General features: G+C 39.2%; 1 protein-coding gene across 1 annotated transcript; it reads left to right on the plus strand.

Annotated features, from left to right (window-relative positions):
* The first annotated feature begins 814 nt into the window (after positions 1–814).
* On the plus strand, positions 815–21,737 carry LOC128102199 (ankyrin repeat domain-containing protein 7-like). Its single transcript, XM_052725764.1, has 13 exons — positions 815–1,344; positions 2,594–2,708; positions 2,862–3,035; positions 7,943–8,049; positions 9,456–9,593; positions 11,373–11,425; positions 13,071–13,099; positions 13,184–13,265; positions 17,577–17,605; positions 17,701–17,773; positions 19,860–19,930; positions 21,185–21,272; positions 21,358–21,737. The coding sequence occupies exons 1-13, from the start codon at positions 1,106–1,108 to the stop codon at positions 21,378–21,380; spliced, it is 1,221 nt and encodes a 406-aa protein (XP_052581724.1). The 5' UTR covers positions 815–1,105; the 3' UTR covers positions 21,381–21,737.
* Positions 21,738–21,950: the final 213 nt, after the last annotated feature.

The raw sequence follows: 21,950 nt of genomic DNA on the forward strand, positions 1-21,950 counted from the left end.
ACCCCGGGTTTCTATTGTTGTGATGAAACACCATGAACAAAGGCAAGTTGGGAAGGAAAGGGTTTATTCAGCTTACATTTCCATATCACTGTTCATCATCAAAGGAAGTCAGGACAGGAACTCAAAGAGGGCAGGAACCTGGAGGCAGGAGCTGATGCAGAGGCCATGGAGGGGTGCTGCTGACTGGCTTCCCATGGCTTCTCCAGCCTGCTTTCTTATAGAACCCAGGTCCACCAATCCAGGGATGGCACCACCCACAATGGGCTGAGCCTTCCCACATTAATCACTAACCAAAAACCAAACAAATGCCCTATAGCTTAATCTTGTGGAGACATTTTCTCAATTGAAGTTCTATGTTTTCAGACAACTCTAGCTTGTGTCAAGTTGACATAAGACTAGCCAGCACAATAACAAATCAAAAATCTCATCCCTGGGAAGACCAATTGTCCTTCTCTCGACAGTTGTTAATTGCTTGAAGCTCTTCAATAAGACATAAATTTGACAGCAAACAAATCTCTAGCATGTATACCAAATCACAGAGATTAAACAACTCATTACTGAGTGAGGAGTAGGTCACGGAAGAAACCAGGAAAGAAAATAAAATATTCCCCGAAACTAAATGGAAAAGAAAGCACAAGAAAACTTCTTTAACTGCCCCTAGATCTGCATGGAGGGCATGGGGTGATTAGTACTTCTTTGAGGGAACGTTAAGTGGGCTTTCTGGCTGATTTTTGATTATCGGATTCTGCACATGCGCATTGAGCACCTTCCCTGCTAACATACTGGACAGCTCTCCAAAGAGAATGTGCGCCCATCCCTGGCACGAGCCTGGGCACCAGCTTGCTTGCGTTTATCAGCGTTGCTTGGCGACCACGTTGCCAACTGCGTCTGCTACTAAGCCAGCACAGAGCTTCCCTACTGAGACATTGTGGCAAGACTTGGCTCTGAGTTTCCTTCCATATTCAAACATTTAGGAGCTGGCTTATTATAAACCTTGGTTCTGGGTTTGGGAGAGGCCATCTTGGCGTAGTCTCTTATTTTGGGTTGGGGATGCAGGAGAAGCTTAGCGGTAAAGAAGGGGCCTGTGAAGCAGACAACATTTACCATGGAGATATTCTTTCCCAAAAAGGAAAGGACGCCCCTGGGATTCTGTGATGGCCTGGATAAGATCTTCATGGGCTTTGGGAACGAGGACGAGAGAGGCTGTGAGCCGCCCAAATACCACACCAGCTATGCACCTTATTATCCTATCCACAAGGCTGCAAGCATGGGCGACATAGACACTGTGAAGAACTTCGTCAAACGGGGAGTTTTAGTCATGGAACAAATAGATTGGAAGTACAGGTAACACGGGCTGGGGCTGGGGGAGAGTGGACGGGTGGGTACCTTGGAGGGAGGCACGGTAACTGGGGAGAAGGCCAGCTTCCTGTCTGAGGGGAGAAAAGAGAAGCATCTGTCATTAATCTTCGGATGTACATCTGAGAAGGGTGTCGCACCCAACTGGTCCTCGTTAACAGAGAAACAAATCAAGTAGTGCTTCACATCCTTGACAGTTCTCCTTCTAGAGCACTGACTAGCCTTTTCAAGGATTTCAACAAAGTTGTATAATACAGCTTTCGTGTATCCATTGGGGGAAAAAAAACATAACGTCATACACATTGTGGAAAATTGCGTAAGAGAAATTTCTAGTATGTATCAACTTACCACCTAAAAGGTTTTCTTATTTTAAACAAAAGTTGATACTCACTATGTCAGTATATTTCTATGTATCCATGTGTGCAGGACTGTACATTGTTTACTGAGACAACTTACAAGAGAAGATGGTTTGTGTTCTCCTATGTATTCACTTATTTCATCTCCTTTAGTTGTGGGTACCATGTTCACGTCATGATTTTCTGTACTTAGAGCTCCTCCCTCACAACTTTAAACACTCCTGAAGGGTCATTTGGTGTCGTCCTCATAAGCCACTGTGTATTTATAATAAGATTTGATGATGAGTCTTGGTTTTCCCACCAGAGTTAACTCCAGTGATTTCTATCACACCATATGGCTCACTGACACCTTTGACAGTTTTCAAATCCCTAACCTCGTCTTGGCTTTTCAATTTGGTCCCACCTTTGGGTCACTACATTTTCCCAGTCCTTCCTAGGCAGATGCATGGGTTCCCAGTGTTCCATCACCGCTCTCTCTTCAGGTTTTTCTGCATTGGTGCCCTAAGAGGTGTGGGTTCCATAAGCAGTGCCCAGGTCCTACTAGTTCTCAATCATCAGGGCTGTGGTATCTGAAGCTGAGTGCTCCCTGGCACATACAGTGCTTTGTTCAGAAGGGTCCCAGCAGGGTGCCTTGACCCTGGCTCCAGGCTGGTCAACAGGAAGAATCTATATCCTAAAACACAGAAACAGCTCACATCAGGGAATATTGACTCCAGTGAAATTGTCCGATCTTTGCATTAAGAGGCAGTATAATGACACTTCAGAAGAAAATCAAATTTTAAAATGCAGGGTCCTTAAATGCTATCGGTGATTATAATTGCATGTGTAAGTTTTGAGAAAATATTCTTTAAGTTCATAAAAAATCCCTTTCGTACTCACAGAACTGCCCTGCATTTTGCCTGTGTCTATGGCCATCCAGAGGTGGTGGCTTTCCTGGTGGAGAACAGCTGTGAGATTAGTCCAAAGGACATTAAAGATGCCACACCTCTAATTAAGGTATGTTACTGCCATCAGTTTCAGATGATATGAATTCGAAATACATTTTTACATTAAAAAAATAAAGCTTACATCATTTAAATGTAACTAAATATGGAAGCCTATGGAATGCTGATCTGGAGTTCTTTAACATTCTGTGTGTTGATGTTACAGGCTGCACAATGCAGACAGACAGAATGCCTTGATATTCTGCTGAAGTATGGTGCTGATCCAGATGTTATCGACTGTCGTGGCAACACCGCTCTGCACTATGCTGTCTACAACGGGGATATCAAAACAGCCGCAAAGCTGCTCAAATACAGGGCAAACATGGAAGCAGTAAATGAGGTATACACCACCCACCTTTAATTCTAACGCATTTGAAACACACATATTTTAACAGCCCTGTGTATGTAGAGTCAACTTTCTGTCTTTTCAAAGCTCTAGTCCTCTAATGGAAATGTTTTTGAAATAACTCAACCATTGAAGACACCACTTTAAATATTGGTACTTTTAAAGAAGTATTACACAGTACAGCTTTCCGGAATGCATTTCTGACAAATGTTTATCAAAGCAATGAATCTGCTAAAGCTCCAATTTGCCTGTTTTTAAGTCTGACAAAAGCTTTTCCTTGGTTAGTTAAAAATGACACCCAACACATTTGCCTTTGATATCAACTTTATCTTAAATGAGAGAGAAATGTTTTCTGATAAATGGGCATCTGTATGCTGCAGATAAGTTATGTCATGTGATCAAGCTGTGAATGGTAAAGCCAAAGAAGGGAAACGAAAAGGGAAGTTGATGAGAAATACTCATACAAATATGGGAATTGGATAATTGAGGAATAGTTGAGGGAAGAATACAAAGAAATCTTGATTTTTTGAAAAATGATTCACTTTATATTTATTCTGTGCCCTTCAGCTTGGTGATAATAATTCCTAATTAGGGAACATTACTAGTTAACAAGTGTGCCCAGAGGCGAATTTTAGTAGAACTCTGAAGAAATCAGACTGTCAATGAATAGGTGGCAATTACACAGAAAACAAAAAAGGGAAAAATAAGTGATTCACCGTGAAATGACCCTTGTCGGACAGAAATTGCCACTTGGATAAGAGTCTAAAGTCGCCGGGCGGTGGTGGCGCACGCCTTTAATCCCAGCACTCGGGAGGCAGAGCCAGGCGGATCTCTGTGAGTTCGAGGCCAGCCTGGGCTACCAAGTGAGTTCCAGGAAAAGGCGCAAAGCGCAGAGAAACCCTGTCTCGAAAAACCAAAAAGAAAAAAAAAAAAAAAAGAGTCTAAAGTCTACTCTGAAATCTACAATGCTTTACTGGGACTTGGGAGATTTTTTATGCTGCATTTTTGCATAATCCAGTTATATTCTGAAATTTCTATTGCTACTTCTGCCCCTATCTTGCAAGTGAAACGGAGTTTCCAGCAAAGGCAGTATTTGTCTGTTTCTCTCTTTTGGCCAAATCCTGAAATGATAAAGAAAACTGGTTTACCTGTGAGAGACAAATTAGAAATGATGCTTTTCTGCTTCCCCAGGCAAAATAAATAAATAAAAATGTGCAGCACAATCATCTGGAGAGAGTTTTGAAAATACACATGTCTAGACTTTACCTCTAACGTCTGAATCGGCATATCTAATAAGACCCAGGCATAAGCATTTAAAAATGTTTCCTCCATGTGATGGTGAAAGTGTCCCCCCCCACTTGTCCTGGCCACCTGTGGTGGGCAAGGGAGCTGATCCCCCATATTACCAGCTGCAGCACTTGGGAAAGTGGCCCCTGCACCTCACCTGCGCAGCACAATAGAACTGACCTTATTGACGGAGGTGGGGGGGATAGGTGGGGGGATGGGGGTGGGCTGGTGAACTGTCCCTAAGAACTTAATCTTGGGAGATCTGGCCCTGCTTTTCATCTGCCATACGGTGGTGTGGGCAGGTCAGAGATGCCCCGCCCCCGTCCCACCCCTTGCTGCCTGTAGCAGGTGGGAGAGCTGCTTCTGAGGTCCTAAGAATGGCAGAGCGTCCCTGCCCCTCACCAGCTGCAGCACTCTGAGCCTGGCCTGGGTGACAGTAGAGTTGGCCCTGAAGGTGTAGGTGTGGAGGAGCCAAAACTGAGGGCAGGAAAGCAGAACTGCCCCGCCCCTTGCTCATTGCTGTGAGGGGTGAGCTAGTCAGAGCAATGTTGGAGAGCTCCCCCTGGTGCTGAGGACAGGGGAGAGTTGGTAGGCTGACCAACCCTGCAACTACCCAGGCCCAGAATCAGGGTTATGAGTTGGCCCACCTCAATATCCACCCCATCTGTGATCTGCTGGAGCACGTGAAATGACCTGACCTGCAGACCCAAAGCTGCAGAATCTCTATGACACAGGGCAACAACAGGATATCCAAGAGGCATCCCAGTGACGGCCCTGTATCAATAGTGTAGTAGAAACCAGAGGCCTCGAACCAGACCAATGACTCTTTGCAATGAATACTTGCAAGTAAAGATACATGGACAAAAGGGTATGTGACTCACTGTGACACACCACAGCTTCCATGATGAGATTTTTCCTGTTTTTTTTTTTCTTTTTTTGTCTTAAATTTTATTTTATTTTATTTTGTAGGGGGAGGTTGCAAGGGCAGAAGGCAGGCATGAAGGGATGGGAAGTGAATGAGATTGAAATGCCTGATGGGAAAGACACAAAGAATAAATAAAATCAAAGTTAAAAAAAAATGTTTCTTTCGGTTCTTCAGTTCCTAGAAAAGAATTTTGCATTTTTGCACACAAAATGTGAACCACACCCACAATTAAGGTTTTTTTTTTTTTTTTTTCCCAAAAGGCTAAGAACTCAATGGAGTCCAATATAAACAGTGTTCTCCAGGAGCTGATCCACAGTTCAACTCCAGGAGATCCTTTTTAAAAATTTTATTTTACTTAAAAAAAAAAAAAAGTTGTGTGGGGGTGTTTTGCCTGCAGGCATGTAAAATGTACAACATGTACACAGTACCCATAGAGGCCAGAAGTGGGTATCAGATCCTCCAAAATGAATTACGGATGGCTGTGAGCCACCGTGTGGATGCTGGGACTGGGACACGGGTCTTCTGCAAGAGCAGACAGTGCTCTTAACCACTGAGTATCTCTCTAGCCCAAGGAGATCCTTAAAGAAATATGGGTTTCAAGTTGCTCTTAAGTAACCAAGTCTAGACTGCTTAGCGCTCATTTTATTGTCTGTCACCTGTGATGAAGGTGTCCCTACTGTCTGAGGCCCACAAGTGCTCCAGTTTGCTAGGGACTCCTTCAGATCACCAGATATCATCTACCTAAACGTGTGTTTGCACGAATAGTTGCTTTATGGTGTTTTGTGACAGAGATTTTAAACTTCCAAACAATTTATAGGGTATGGCCTATTTTTTTTTTCCTGTTACTCCCTTAGAAATGGGATTGAATTTTAGAAGTTAGGAGTTGTTATTTTAAAACTTTATCTCAAGCCGGGGGTGGGGGTGGTGGGGGTGGTAGGGGTGGTGGGGGTGGTGGCGCATGCCTTTAAACCCAGCATTCAGGAGGCAGAGGCAGGCAGATCTCTGGGAGTTTGAGGCCAGCCTGGGCTACAGAGTGAGTTCCAGGAAAGGCTCTAAATCTACACAGAGAAACCCTGTCTCAAAAAAAACCAAACAAACAAAAACAAGCAAACAAACAAACAAAAAACCCCACAAAAACAAAAACAAACCCCAAAACTTTATCTCTTAAACACATTCACATCGAAATGCCTGTATGTACTATTAGGTTAACTGTAGTTAACTCTAAAAGGTTATGGCAACTGAAGACAAAATTGTATCATTTTGTACCAAGGAAGATGACCTACTGACTTTCCTCAATATAAAAGAAATGCGTATAGATCAGTGTTAGAATTATTATTGATAAAACCATTGTCTTTTTTGCTCAGAAACAGCTTGAAGTGGTAATTAAAATGAAACCAGACTAAAAATAGATTAAAAATAGCATATGAAAAAGGCATGGTGTCACAAATCCTAGCATCATAACACTTAGAGAAGAACTATGAGCACAAAACGCTAGCCTGGAATACATAGGGAAATTCTGTCTCAAAAGGCAAAAAACAACTGTAACAACCCCCCACCCCCCAAAAAAACGCAAAAGTAGTTGTGCTTCCGAGTCATGAGAACATCATCATTGTCATCATTATCATCCTCATCATCATTTTGGAACTCACTATCCAGACCAGAATGGCCTTGAACTCATGGAGACCTGCCTGCCTCTGCCCCCCACGTGCTGAGACTAAAGGTGTGCACCACCACACCAGGCCTGAGAATATTATCATAATTGAGAATGAAATTTCCTACTGAGCTCTCTACAGTTAAATAAGACTCTCATTTTTATAATAAGAGCAAGTAAAGTTCTTTCGAAGCCTGTTCATTTAAGTGGGAGCCCATTTTCTGAAATGCCGATATTGGTGTCCCAGGATCTGGCACCACACATAAAAGGGAATTAACAAGTTTCTCTGCAATTGAATGAAATGTCTGCTGCATCTCAAAATTCTCAACACTGTGTCCCTTGAACCCCACATCCTTAAATGCTAATGTCTGCCATAAAAGGCAGTTTCAAAAAAGTAGAAATTATGAAAAATGAAGGGTATTTCCCTGATAGAGGACCTGTACTCCTCCTCCTCCTCCCCTTCTTCTTGTTCTTGTTCTTCTTCTTGTTCTTGTTCTTCTTGTTCTTCTTCTTCTTCTTGTTCTTCTTCTTCTTCTCCTCCTCCTCCTCCTCCTCTTCCTCTTCTTTTTGTCACATTCCCGGACAGGTGGTCATGCAGTCTTTTTTTGGGTCATGAAATGTCTGGAAAAGAGATCTTTCTTTGTAATGCAGAGAGAAAGAAAATACAGATGAGGAACTTTAGCTCATTTGCAAGCAATAATACAGAAAGTTTTTGCTATTGTGATCTTTGTTGTGGGTTGTTGAAATAAAGATACAGAATCAAGAAGCTTTTTAGATAGGAACAACCACATGGCCCCAAGACACCAGTATGCATGTTTTGACAAAAGCAAAAATCTGTAGCAATAGGAAACGTTTGCCATGGATTTGGGAATGAATATATGTGCTCACTCTGGGTAGGGGGATTTCACAGAAAAGGGGGAGCCCACGTGGATGTCAGTGGATTGAAGAAGAAATGGCCAGTCATTTATTGTTGGCATTTAAGATTATGTGCCCAAGGAAATTATTAATTTCAATTTATCACTGATTTTGTTTTGACAGAACAAGATCACACCACTTTTGCTTGCTCTGAAACAAAACAAGGAGAAGATGGCAGAATTCTTAATCAACAAGGGAGCCAACACAAAAACATGTGACTTTCTGGGAAGGTAAAAAAGTCCTTGTACCTTAGCCAGGCGGTGGCACACGCCTTTAATCCCAGCACTCGGGAGGCAGAGCCAGGCAGGTCTCTGGGAGTTCGAGGCCAACCTGGTCTACAGAGTGAGATCCGAGACAGGCACCAAAACTACACAGAGAAACCCTGTCTTGAAAAAAAACAAAAAAAAGTCCTTGTATTTGAATAAAGTTAGTGAGTTTGGTGTTGTAACTATCACCCAAGCCACAGTGTTAAATACATAGGAAGAAGAATGTAACTTTTACTTACTGAGATAACATTAGCCTAGACCATCAGTTTGGTACAAAAGGAAGTATTCAGTGTGAACAACAAAAAGACAACATACAATAGGCTCTATATTTCCTGATAATACAAAATGATGTTGATTGATTGTATTGCAACTTATTCATCAGGCAACTTATTTAGCTAAACAGATCTCATATTTTATTTGTTTTTAAGGTGTTAATTTTAATTTTTTAATAACAGTGTGACTCTTAATGTCTTAATAGTATTTGTCACTCATGCTCCTCATATACTGCTTCCTTAAAAATGAAAATCTGTTGGATGGCTGTTTGAATTAAATTTCTTTGCAAAATATTATATGGTTATCTCTCAGTAACTGTTAATTCCTATTACCACATGGTACTCTACTTTTTCCATTTATTCCCTCTGAATTTATTTTGAAACTTTATTTTTTGGCATGGTCAAAAGAACAAGAAACTGCTTTTATTGAATAAGTTTGGATGAGTAAAAATCACAGTTGGGTGACAAGAAAAAACCTCAATATTCACACAAGACTGACCTTAATTCCAGCCTCCATACTTCCTGAATGTACAACCTCAGGAATGTTGCACATCGCTAGATTTACTTCCTGATTGAAAAAGCAGGGTTATGCGTGGACATAGTACGTATTATGTACTATATAGTTCTAGCACATGGTCATCTGCTACAAACGTCGTTGCTACCATTATTATTAGAATCACTTATTTTATAATTATACTATTATCATGTTAATCACGCAAATAAGCTTTTCCCCTTTGCTCTTTAGTTTATGAATTACAGTATATTGTGTCAGACTAGAAAAGAGACAAAAAATTCTCTACTTAAATATTCACCTACTTTGAGAAATAGCCTCAGTATTTGTGAATGAGAGGACATGGGGTTCTAAATTCTACTATTCTACCTTAGTGGGAGAACAGGCCTTCTGTTTAGTTTTTCTTGATTTGTCTGAGAGATAATTTACAGGATGAACATTTGAGCTCCCAAGATGTTTATGTCTGTTAGTAGATTGTCAGTTCTACATATACAAGCAATATTTCAAACTGGTAAAACATATTCAATGAGGTGTCTAACAACTTTATTAAAGTACCTAACAGCCGGGATCTACCTCTGCTCTTTTAGAAGCACCCTTATGTATGCTGTAAGGTGTGGGTCAGAACTTATCATCAAGCTTCTTCTTCAAAGAGGTATAGATACCTTTAAGCAAGATGCCTTTGGATGGACAGCTAAACGTTATGCTGTTGAAAGTAAAAGCAAAGTGTAAGTGTTCACATTTACTTGTTAACATTAAATAGAGATGCAAAGTAATTACTAATACCACATCTTATATATTTAGTTTAGGTTGTCTTGGAATGGCAGTGACATAATCCACCCTATCATCCAGAAACTAATCAAAGCTCTAGATGAATTAGAAGTAGTAATGGACGCAGGATTCTTTGTCTCTGGATTTTTATTTTGACTGTTTGTGTGTAGTAGGGTGGGGGTAGATGCTGGCAATTGAACACAGGACTTCACATGATTTAGGCAAGTATTTTATTGAAGGACTATATTACTATCTCTTAGGTTAGGACTTTTCAAACTCTATAGGTGAAGAAACCAAACCCTACCTAGTCTTGAGAATGCATAATGATACCCACCAAAAGAAACCCAGAGTTGAGCCTTGTGGAGTTATGGGCAACATTATCTGAAGGAAACACACACATACTCAGCAAAAGGACTCCTACTCCCAGAATTCCATGGACATCAGCTCCCAGTGAATGTTAATCCTTTCTGCCAGGGCCATGTGATCTCTGTAGGTTGAGTGTTACCATTTTCTAGCTGCTGCTGTTGCCTTTTGCCACATAGTGTGCCCCCGCCTTTTACTTCCAGAGAGATAGGACCAGTGGAACATTTGGAGTTCCTGGATACCCTAAGGAGGCTGGAATATGACAGGGGTCTGGGAAATATGGACCACTTGTTGATTCCAAGAAACCTGAGTGAAGGACATTTGGGGACCTGGTAGACCCTGGGGCACTTGGATACCTGAGTAAATTGGGAATTGGAATTTGAGGGACCTGAAGGTATTTTGGGGATCTGAGGTCACTGGAAGTCCTTGTGAGTCTGGGGGCATTGGGTGATCTGGGTATTTGGGGGGACTGAAAGGCCAGGAGTCATTCAGACCTAGGGGCATCAAGATGTTGGGTGCCATTGGGTATGGTGGGATATGGGAGGACATGGAACATGTTGTTGAATTGAAAATTGCAAAAAAATCACTTGACATCTGCATATTGATATCAAGTCCATACTAGTATTTTACTAGTTCTGGAATTTTTAGACTTTTATCTTCACTATCTAAGCATTTTGCATCTTTAGTCCAAATATAATCCATACATTTGAGGTATGAATAATTTCACATTGTTGTTAACTAGCTGTTTAGATTTTAAAAAGTTAAATGGATGATTTTTCTTCGAACTTTGTGATGAAGAATAGAATAGATAAAAACAAAAGCAGGCCTTAATATTTTTGGTAACGTCGATATAAGAATATCAGATCTTTCAAGGAAATACATGTTGAGGGTTGTTTGGGAGTCTAAAACAGTTCAGCCTAAAGAGATGATCTTGTTGCTTTTCTATTTGTCATGCATACTTCATATTACCTTATTTAGTCATATCATCCTGGTATACAAAAGCAGTTAAGTCATTATTTTTTAGAGGAAGACATTAAGCCTAATAGAAATAGCATGTCCAAGAACAAACAGCTATTGGCTACAAATGTAAGATTTCTTCTGTGTTCAAGATGCTTTCCATCATGCTGAGAAAATTTAGTTCATGTATGGAGTTGGCTTGCTTTTGATTCATGACCGTCCTGCTTCATTTTTCCTTGTTCAGTTATAAGCTTGATAAAATACAGAATCCACATGTTTGTAGCATATGCTTAAAGGCTCTGATAGTATCATGGATAATGCCTGAAATACTCCTCTGAGTGTAATGTGACAGGTGAGTGTTTTCATATCAACATTGAACTAGTAGATTGATTTACCATTCTTTTGGTCCATGACAGTAGGACACTACTTATTGACTATGATGAAGAGGAACTGAGACAAACATGTTTAGGTAAGAGTTCTGATAGTGAATTACTGGGAAAATTGAAACTAAATGTAAATGGAATTGCTATTTTTCTTAACTTGTTTTCTAAGGGCTTGGAAATCAGAATCCTTTAAAAAAAAACTTACATGAAATTTTTAATCCAAAAAAATCTTGTGTAAAATTCTTTTTACTTAATTTCCTTGAAATTTGTATATCATTATATAGAAAGAAAAAATACTTTAAAATTGCATGATTGTCACATTAAAATTGGATTTGTTAAAAAAATGGATTTTTTCTGAAATATTGGAATGAGCTTACTGAATTTAGTAAGTGAATATTATTATATATGATGTAATATTCTCTAATCAGCATTGGGATTTATTCATCTGGGCTCATAGTCAGCTCTTCTTCATGGAGATCATATTTTTTCTATTAACCATGTTGTTCACCCTGACATATGCATACTTTTTGTATTCCTTATGTCCATTGGGAACAAAATCATACTTCCTAAATCATAACCATGTACTTTATTTACTGTGTGTTCCTCACACATGGCGTGAAAAAGCAGGAAGGCATGCTAATGGGAGGAGGGAGAGGATTAGCATGAGGAGGACTGAGAGGAATGGGGAAGGATAATGTGAAGGGAAAAACGAGAGGACTGTATCATGAAATGTCAAGACTAAATGCATCACTTTGTATATTAACTTTAAAACTGACAAAATGCATATTCATGTTTTCTATTAATGTACTTCTATCCTGTCACTGAACTTACTTATAATTAGTTTCAGAGATAAGTTCCAACAGCCCCAAAGAGCTATGCTCAGCCACCCATCCCAATGAGAATATTAACATTTCCAGTAAGTGTGAAAATCAGAGAAATATTCAGTCAATGCACATATTGGGAAGAAGAACACATAAAGGAATACCAACCTCACCTTCAGGGTCCTAGCACAGATTTAGGTACAAGTAATGTCAGAATTGAGGCAAGCTGAAGAGGGTGCATAATTCAGAAGTCATGGTTAAGGTGTGTCTGAAGGACACTGTGCCAGTTCTGATCTGTAAAGTGATCTGAAGAGAGTCCTTGTTGGTTGAGGGGACAAGCTGCTTCTCAGGACATGATTGCTCATGCTCCAGGGACAGCCTTGCCATCATGGATTACTAACTTTCTCAGGGGACAGGTTTATCATGCAAGGCTCTTTTGTCCCCAGGGAAAAGGTTTCATAGGATAAGTAGAAGTCTATAGGTACCATTTGAGAAACTTGAATGGGAGACTGTAAAAGCTGATAATAAGTTGTCTCAGTTACTCTTTGTGAGATCAACCCTGAAGAGGAATGATATAGGTCAGGCATCACTATGTTTTAGGAGGACAGTTCTTTAGTGTTTAATATGCCTGTGTGCCAAAGTTGGTAGGTTACACAACACACAGGAGAAAGATTTCAAATGGAGAGATGTCGAGGATTTTTCACATTTTCATTTGCATTCCAGGACCAAGTGAGGTATTAGTGCTTTTTAGCACGGTTTCTAAGCACCTATTGTTTCATGATGAGTTACCAAAATTAAAATACTTAATTAGAACCACAGACACAAGAATTCTGCTCATTTCTGTGTCTTTGTGAATGCTGATTCCCTTTGCTGTCTACATGGATTGATTGCATCTTCTTTTGCTTTGTAGAGATCATGAAGAAAGATGCTTGCTCAACGGTAATGACTTTTTATAATTTTCTTGAATTACTAAACAGATACTGTATGAAATGTCCAACACTTAATAATTACCCTCTTTCAAAGCCTTTCCGGCCTGCCTCGGAAGTGAAAGAGTCTCTTCAAAGTGAAGGAGTGGAAAAGACAGAGGCAAAACCATCAAAGTCAGGTAAAATTTCCAGTTTAAGTTATTTGAAAAGAAGTAGGTGAAATATTAATGTTCCCAGGCTTCCCATTCTTAATGCAAAGAGATGGTGTACATTGTCATAGCCAACGAAATGGTTGTTTCAGGCATCAATATTTCAGAGAAAGGTCTTCTTCATTAGTACATGTAAGACATGCTAACAAACAGAAGCTTTGACTTAAATTTTACTCTTTCATGTTTTAATACTTTACATTTACCAGTTTGGAATCTCATAGACATTTAAAAAGGTTAATCATAAGACTTTTTAGGTTTTCCCAAAGCTTAAAACTGCCTGCTGTGTGGAACAAATGAGAACAAAGCCTAATGACAATTATGTGTGGCTATCCCAGCAAGAAGCATTACCTTTCATGATAACCTGAAAAAAATAAAACAGGAAAGAAAGACAAATGCTGGAGGTTCAAGTGCTGTGATACAGCCTGTGGTCCCAAATTTTGGGAAGTCAGGCAAAAGATTCCCTGAACATAGAAGTTGTGGGTTAACCTTGATATATGGCAAGAGACCCTCTATTATAAACAACAACAAAAAATCCATTTTAATTCTACCAGGATACCAGGTCTTCTGATTCCCAGTTATTTACTAGCTAATTTAGTGGTCTCATCAGCTATGTATCTGATCATAAAACATAGCATTATATAATTGGTTTTAATGCATAAAATCAAACCAATACACTTCATATTGTCATGTTTATTTTCCTTAATCATTTTTTAATGACTTAAAATTTGTAACCATTTCACGTAATGTATTTTGATGATGCCCACCTCATTACACTTCCATCCTTCCTTGCCTCATACTGCCTCCCATCATCTGACTATGCAAACTACTCTTTTTTCTTTTATTTTTTCTGAGCCCATGTTAAATTCAGTCCTATTTGCATGTTAAGTATTGTCTGAGGGTTTTCATTGCTGTGAAGAGACACTATGACTACTGCAACTCTTATAGAGAAAACACATAATTGGGGTGGCTCACTTACAGTTTCAGAGGTTCAGTCCAGTATATCATAACCAGGAGCATGACAACATGCAGGCAGGCATGGTGGCTGGCTACGTCTTGACCAGAGGGCAGCAGGAAGTCGACTAACATCTCATACTGTCTGAAGCCTGAGAAAAGAGATCTCAAAGCCTACCCCCAGAGTGACACACTTCCTCCAACAAGACCACACCTACTCCAACAAGGCCACACCTCCTAATAGTGCCACTCCCTTTGGGGGCTATTTTCTTTCAAACTACCACAAGTATACAATCTACACCTGGTTACCCTTTAGCTGCTCTTTGTTCTTGATGAGTTCAGTGAAAATTAGAAGTAGAACACTTAATGAAAAGTATGAGAACGCATTCCTTCAACATTGTGGAGTAAAATGCAACCCACAACAAAATCAGCGATGAAAATGGTTTACATATGTTCCCTCATATCTCATCTTAGTTTTTAAAAATTGCATATTGTTCATTTGTGTGTGTGTGTGTGTGTGTGTGTGTGTGTGTGTGTGTGTGTGTGTGTGTATGCACATATGCTCCCAGGGGATCATGCATACAGTGGCACATGTGTGGAGATCAGAGGACAATGGATAGGAATAGGTTATCTCCTTCTGGTATGTTAGTTCCTGGGATGCAACTCAGGCTATCAGACTTCACAGGAAGCACCTTGACTGCTGAGCTGGGTTATGTGAGCAGCACAAGTATTTAATATTAATGACCAGATTTGAATTCTTCAGGAAACCACATTTGTTCACTTTTAAAAATGTTAATAAAGTCATTCTGCATTGGAAATAGATAAATTTGTATCAAATGTTTCATGAAGCTTTACCTCCATTTCGGTCAGCTTCATCCTCATTTTGTTATTCTGTTCTCTATTAACTCTCCTGGCTCTAATTATTCCTATGAACTTCACATCTATCATCACCACATTTAGAGTGATAAATCACCATTGAAAATGTGAAGGAAAAGCATGCTTTGGAACATTAATAGCCAAGATTCCAAAATATATAAACTTTCATCATTCAGTATAAGGCTGATTATGCCAAACTCTGCATCCTTGATCTCTTCTGGACCACTTCTCCGGCATTACTGGCATGCTGGTAATGACATCTTTAACCAGCTCCATGTTATTGGCTGACACACAAGTCACAAAGGACTTCCCCTCCGTTACTACTCCCTTTCTCGCCTTTACACTTTACTAAAATATATCTGCCCATACTCTCATGTTAACTGTTAAGTAAGGCAGAACTTCTAAGTGGCGCCAGTTAAGTGCAAGTGAGGAGATGGTGGCGTCTATAAACAGAGACAAAGTCGAATGACATGTATGTGTGGAGATGCCATGAGGAAAACCACACTTCGTATTCAAATTTAGAAAAAAGAATTCAAGTCTTACTTACTGTTAGTGTTTTTTTTGTCCCGTTGCTGCCCTTACTTGTAACTAGTTTCAGGGCAAAACCTCCAGTCGCCCCAAAGAGCCACACATAACTATCCATTCCAATGGGAACGTTAATGTTCCCAGTAAGTGTGAAAATCAGATGGTGGGAGCCATGTGACTTCCTTGAGGAACAAGGCCTGAAAATAGCACCATTGGCTCTCCTTGTGGCAAAGTCCTGGAGACCCTGACCCATTTGGCAAAACCTGTGGAGAGTTTGCTGCATGATTCTGGGATTGACCCCAGGAGCATATGTGCTACCTGCTCTTCTTGCTGTCACTATGCTAGCCCTGCTGCTGGCCTGAACGAGTCATAGTAGGTCATGCGGTTTAATATTACATATGTGCATAACCATTCTGGAATGAATGATTTTAACCACAAGAGTCTTTGAGAAATGTTACTCAATAGATGATATCAGGAGTTAAACAGTCTAGAAACAGGGAATGAAGCAGAGTCATAGAAACCCACAGTGCCTTAATCTCTAATAACTGTGCCAATACTCCAAGAACTTAAAGGAGAAGGACATGTAATCAGTTTTAGAAACTTAGAGAGTAAAAACTGATTGTAAAACTCTTTGTGCAAACCATTGAAACTGTATAAATAAAAACAGCCCAGACTATCAGGGGCCACTTGTTTGAACGACAGGTGATCACAATTTCTTCATGGCACCGACTTCACACATTCATCTCAGGTCATCAAATCCATCTGGAGCAAGGCTTACAGAAATCATAGAAATATTCATAAATGTACACATTGGGAAGAGGACCACATAAAGGAAGCCAGAGGTCTAGGACTTATCTTCAGGGTCCTGGGACAGATTTAAGTACAGATAATGTCAGAATTGAGGCAGGCTGGAGAGGTTGTATAACTCAGGAGTCATGGTCTAGGTGGACACTGTGCCAGTTCTGATTCTGTAAGATGATCTGAAGAGAATCCTTGTTGGTTGAGGGAACATGACACTTCTCAGGAGATGATGGCTTGTGTTCCAGAGCCAGCCCTGACATCATGGATAATTGCTGTGCTGCCTGGATTTTGTCAGCTGGACACACACTCTAGAATGTCATGTGAAGGATGATGTCAGTTGAGGAATGGTCTCCATCCGATTGCCCTTAGCTAAGTCTTCAAGGGCATTTTCTTGATTGCTGATTGACTTGGGAGGGCTCAGCTCACTGTGAGTGGCACCACTCTTGGGCAGGTGGTCCTGAGTTGTTTAAGAAAGCAGGCCGAGCAAGCCACAAGAAAAGCAGTAAGCAGTGTTCCTGCATGACTTCTGTTTGAGCGCCTGCTGTCAGGTTCCTGTCCTCAGTTCCTGCATCAGCTTCCCCTGATGATGGGCTGTGGTGGTAAAGTTGGTGGTCACAGCAGTAAAACTTAGCTAGAACAATTTCCTTCACCCAGGAAAAGGTTTACCCTGCAGGGCTCTCTTGTTCCTGGAACAGGCCTTGCAGATTCCATTTGGGAGCCCGGACAGGAAACTAAAAGCTGACAGTAATTATCTGAGTTGATTTTTGTGGCTTCAGCCCTGAAGAGGTACCACATAGGCTAGATGTGACTTGTTTCTAGTCAGACACTCTGCGTTTGATGTGCCTCTGTGTAGAGTTTAGTGGGTGGCCCAAAGCACAGGAGACAGATTCCAAGGGGAGGGATACCAAGACTTGATCCTGTTTTTAATGACATTGTAAGCCAATGGAGGAGTCAATATTTTTTAGGAAAAAAAATAATCTAAGTGCCTATTAGACTTTGATCATTTAAGACCAAAATATAATTTGGAAATATGAGCACTAAAATGCTGCTCTTTGCTGTGTCTTCCTGAATGCTGGTTACCTTTGCTTTTTTGATTATATTTTGATCATATTTCCTGTTGCTTTTTAGGGAACACTGAGAAGGATGCACGCTCAATGGTAACAACTGTTATGATTTTTATCTTAAATTGCTAAGTAGATATTATGTGAAATATATATCTTTAACAATGAGCCTTGTTTCCTAACCCATCCAGCCTACCACAGAAGTGGAGGATTCTCCTCAAAGCGAAGCAATGGAAAAGGCAGAGGCAAGACCGTCCAAATTAGGTGAAAACTCCAGGTCTAATTACCAGGAACAAAGTAGGTGTAAGGTTAATGTGCACAGGGTTCCTGTCCCAATTCCACACAACCGCAGAGGACGGGGAAATCTGTCATTCCCAGTGCTGCTGTCCTCATTGGCATCCATATTTCAGAAAAATGTATGAGATGTTGACAAATGGATTCCAACTTAGATTTTTTTCTCCTTTTCTGTTTTAATGCCTTAAATTTATCCGTTTAGAATCTGTCCCTCATAGGCCCTTACCAAGGTTCATCATGGGGCTTATCAGATGCTCCTAAAATTTAAACATGCTGGGACTGGATACAATTGAGGACATAGTCTAAGACAACTATGTATAAATGTGTCAGGATGCGGTATAGGTATCCATGATAATCTGAAAAACATCAGTTGAAATATAAATAAAATGCCAGAGATGTAGATGCTGTGACACAACCCAGAGTCTCAGATCCTGGAGCCCAGGAGTTCTGGACTAGCTTTGGCACACAGCAACATAATTTCTATCTAAAGATAAATAAAGCAAAGCCCATTTTAGTCATATCCTGACACTACGTCATTTATTAATAATTCAGTTTTTTTCAGTTAACTTAGTGATGTCATCAGATATATATCTGATCACAAAATAAAATATTATATATTAGATAAAATGTATAAGGTCAAACTCATACAACCTTCAAAGTGAATTAATTGTATTTAAATTTTCTTCACTTTTACTTTTCCTTATTTGCTTGTTTTTAAGTCAGTTTTGAGTATTTCATACGTGTATAGAAAACAATGTGACCAAAACCACCCCCATTAACCTCTCTTCCACTCCATTCATCTTGGCTTTCTCAAATAATTGTTTTTCTATTATTTTCTTTTTTTCTGAGTGGTTCAGAATCATTCTACCTGCATCCTAAGCATAACCTCTATAAGGAGCAGCTCCCTGAGTCCCACTCTGGTTTCTCACATGGTTCAGTAGAAATGAGACACAGAAATGCTAGAAAACATTAGACTGAGCCCCTTCAGCATCAACCATAGGAATATAAATCATGAAGCATTGACTATAGGAACATAATCCATAAATGCCCAGGGCTGGCAGATATCCTGTTGCTCTTCTCATTGAATTTGCTTATTGTTCATGTTGATGGCAAGAATCTGTTCTTCAGGAATCCAGATTAGAGCTTTAAAAACAACTAAAATTCCCTATAGTGGAAATTGATGTTTATATCATAAATTTCTAAATATTTCTGGATGCTTTACTTCAAGTCTGTCCAGTTTCATCTTCATTTTGTAACACTGCTTTCTATTCACTCCTCTTCCACTACTGGAGACCCTATCTCAATGAATGAATGAATGAATGAATGAATGAATGAGGGAAAAGATATCGTACCAACCAGTCCATGAGTAGAAGTGTTAGGCATATAAGTCAATAATTTCATGTGGTAAGCATGTAAGATGAACTCTGAATACAGTATTTAGGTAGCCTCCAGGAAAATCAATCCCTGTAAATCTAGAGAGAGTCAAAATGAGGAAGACTCATGTAACAGAATGTTAAACATTTGTCAGAGTAGTGCATCAAAAACATGTTCAGCATAAGGAACAAGTTCACAGACAAATGTGTACACAGGAGTAATATTATTTTGATGAATACATTTTTAATAGTTTAAAAGTTATTTTGAGGTAGAAAATAATTTAGAGTATTAATTTTTTCAAATGATATTTAAAAATTTTTGTTATTGGGGGTTTGTTCATGCATGTTGAATGGATTAATTGTGGATGAATCTTTGAAATGTTTGTATGTCATCTTTAAAACATCCAATATCTATCCAAGTGATACATATATGTTTTGAATAATTAGATCTATTTTATAAATAAACCTTAAAGGTGATTGAGATAATTTCTTGAGAAAATATAGATTACATTTTTATTATCATTAATGTTAAATAGGTATATGTTGCTATATAATGTTCTCAATGCATAATGTTCTATAAGTTGCTATAGAAAGTGTAACCTTGTCTAACTCTTATTAGTAACTTATGTTCAGCATGTACACATGATATACACATGATCTATACATGTTTATTTTATCTCCAGAACCAGGCTTACGAGTGTCCTCAGAGAAAAAGTCAAAAAAATGTGATCACAAAGAAAGTAACCGGCCATTGGTAAAGTTTCAATTGCTCATCCAGTATTGTCTGCTTTTATTGAAGATGATTTTAAAGGCCAAGTGGAATTTTCTTGAAACTGCCTTGAAAATTTAGTAGATGATTCCACATTTAATTTTTAAAGTGTTTCAACTAGCTATAGAACTTAGACAGGACAGTGACATGCAACTACACATATATGTGAGCATGTAGTGTGTGTTCTTATTTGTTAACCTTCTCCATGACACCAAGGTCATGTAAGAACCAAACCTTATGGAAAATCAGCTGAAGTTACAAGCAACCTAACAGTTACCGACCATGAGTGTGATCATTCCCGGGGTCAAGTATATGGTTTCATGTTATCGGCCAGTAACATTTGGTTAAACTTCCAATCCTTGCTTTGATACCTAGTTGACTTCAGTGTTTTGTAGAAAGGGGGACTAGGAAATTTAAAGGCTCCATTGCCCAATAAGTGACTGATTGGTCCTTCCATGATGGACCCTCTGGAGTGAGAGTAGATATCTTTCCTCTTTGTCTTCATCTCAATGAAAGAAACCACTAAATATGCTAATGCCGTGCACTGGTTTCAGTGTCCATAAGAATATGTTAGGACCAAATGATGTAGATACTTTATATGAAAGCATGACACTTAACATTCTGTCAGTAAATAGCAGCTAATTGAGCAACATCTGAAATTTTCTGTGTATTCTCATTGTTATATTTTGTGGGTTCAGTTCTCAAGCTGAGTATCGTATTTTAAAACAAAAGCAATTTATGTTGTTTAAAATATTTTAAATAACTAATATTTTATTTATACCAAGTGAATGTTTATGATTTGTGTGTGTTGTAAAAATATTCTTTTTGGTCTGAAATACATATTAGATATTTTATTTTGTCTTTTTTTCCCTCCGGAGCTGAGGACCAAACTCCAGGCTTTGCGCTTGTTGGCAAGTGCTCTACCAATGAGCTAAATCCCCAACCCCCGCATTAGATATTTTAAAGGCAATTTCCTTGTTGACGTTTTCATGAGAGCAAATGTTAGAATTTTTAAGACTATGCTTACTGTCAACTCTCACGTTTGACTAAAGACTGAGTAGCCATGAAAGTAAAACATAGATTTGACCTAGGGAGTATATGCCAGGTTCTTTAGTGAAATACATTCACTCTAGTACATTATCTTATGTCTAATTGCTTTCAAAATTACAATTGTGACATAGTTTTAGAAAAAGGATTGGCAAAAGATGTGCTACTCTTTCTTGATGTGAACTTTAACAGAAATTTTTCGAGAGGGTTTTTCGGGATAGTCATTCCTCCGGGACTCGAGAAGAGAAAAGCAAAGACATCACAAAAGGAAGAGTTCTAGGTAAGAAACATTCTTTTATTTAAAAACATTAACTGAGGGGCTAGAGAGACGTCTCAGCCATTAACAGCACTTGTTGCTCTTGCAGAGGACCCAGTACCCACACAGTGAGCCATCATGGGCACCGGACATGCATGTGCTGCACATTTATTGTATACATAAAGTAAAATAAATAAATAAATCTAAAGCAAACCTTTGAAGTTATTTGTCAGAAATATTTGTGTAAATTTGAATAAAGGAAAGAATATTTTATGAACTCTTACTCTGAAACAGTATATCCACTCTTTTCAATTTGGAAACATCACCCTCAAAAATGAATTCTACATTTCATTCAACCGATAAGAAAACACTGTTCTTCCTAAATTAAAGGATGACTTGGAAATCTGTCTAGTCAACTCCGTCATTTACCTGTTGGAACCATTTTTTCCTCTTATTGTAGATCACAAGTCTCTCCATCAGCCAGAATGTTGCCACCCCTAGGTCCACACTTCTCTACTTTAGTTAACATCCATTGAGTATGTTATCACTATTTTGTAATATAAACTGTATGTTTCATTAACTATGTATGCATTTCAACAGCATATTTTATATTTCTATGCTGACCAGAGTAAAGACAAAACTTAAAATAATCATTTTTCGAGTACTGCATGGCTGTCATTCCCATCTATCTCTTCATGTGTC

The sequence above is a fragment of the Peromyscus californicus genome, unplaced genomic scaffold (assembly GCF_007827085.1).
Source record: "Peromyscus californicus insignis strain IS unplaced genomic scaffold, ASM782708v3 Scaffold_7__1_contigs__length_154581171, whole genome shotgun sequence".
Lineage (NCBI taxonomy): Eukaryota > Metazoa > Chordata > Mammalia > Rodentia > Cricetidae > Peromyscus > Peromyscus californicus.

Excerpts from the sequence above, each read along its gene's own strand:
- LOC128102199 (XM_052725764.1), top strand. The coding sequence starts at position 1,106 with ATGGAGATATTCTTTCCCAAAAAGGAAAGGACGCCCCTGGGATTCTGT. Across the intron at positions 13,100-13,183 it reads AGAAAGATGCTTGCTCAACG|CCTTTCCGGCCTGCCTCGGA; the intron begins GTAATGACTTTT and ends CCTCTTTCAAAG. Across the intron at positions 17,774-19,859 it reads GGCAAGACCGTCCAAATTAG|AACCAGGCTTACGAGTGTCC; the intron begins GTGAAAACTCCA and ends TTTTATCTCCAG.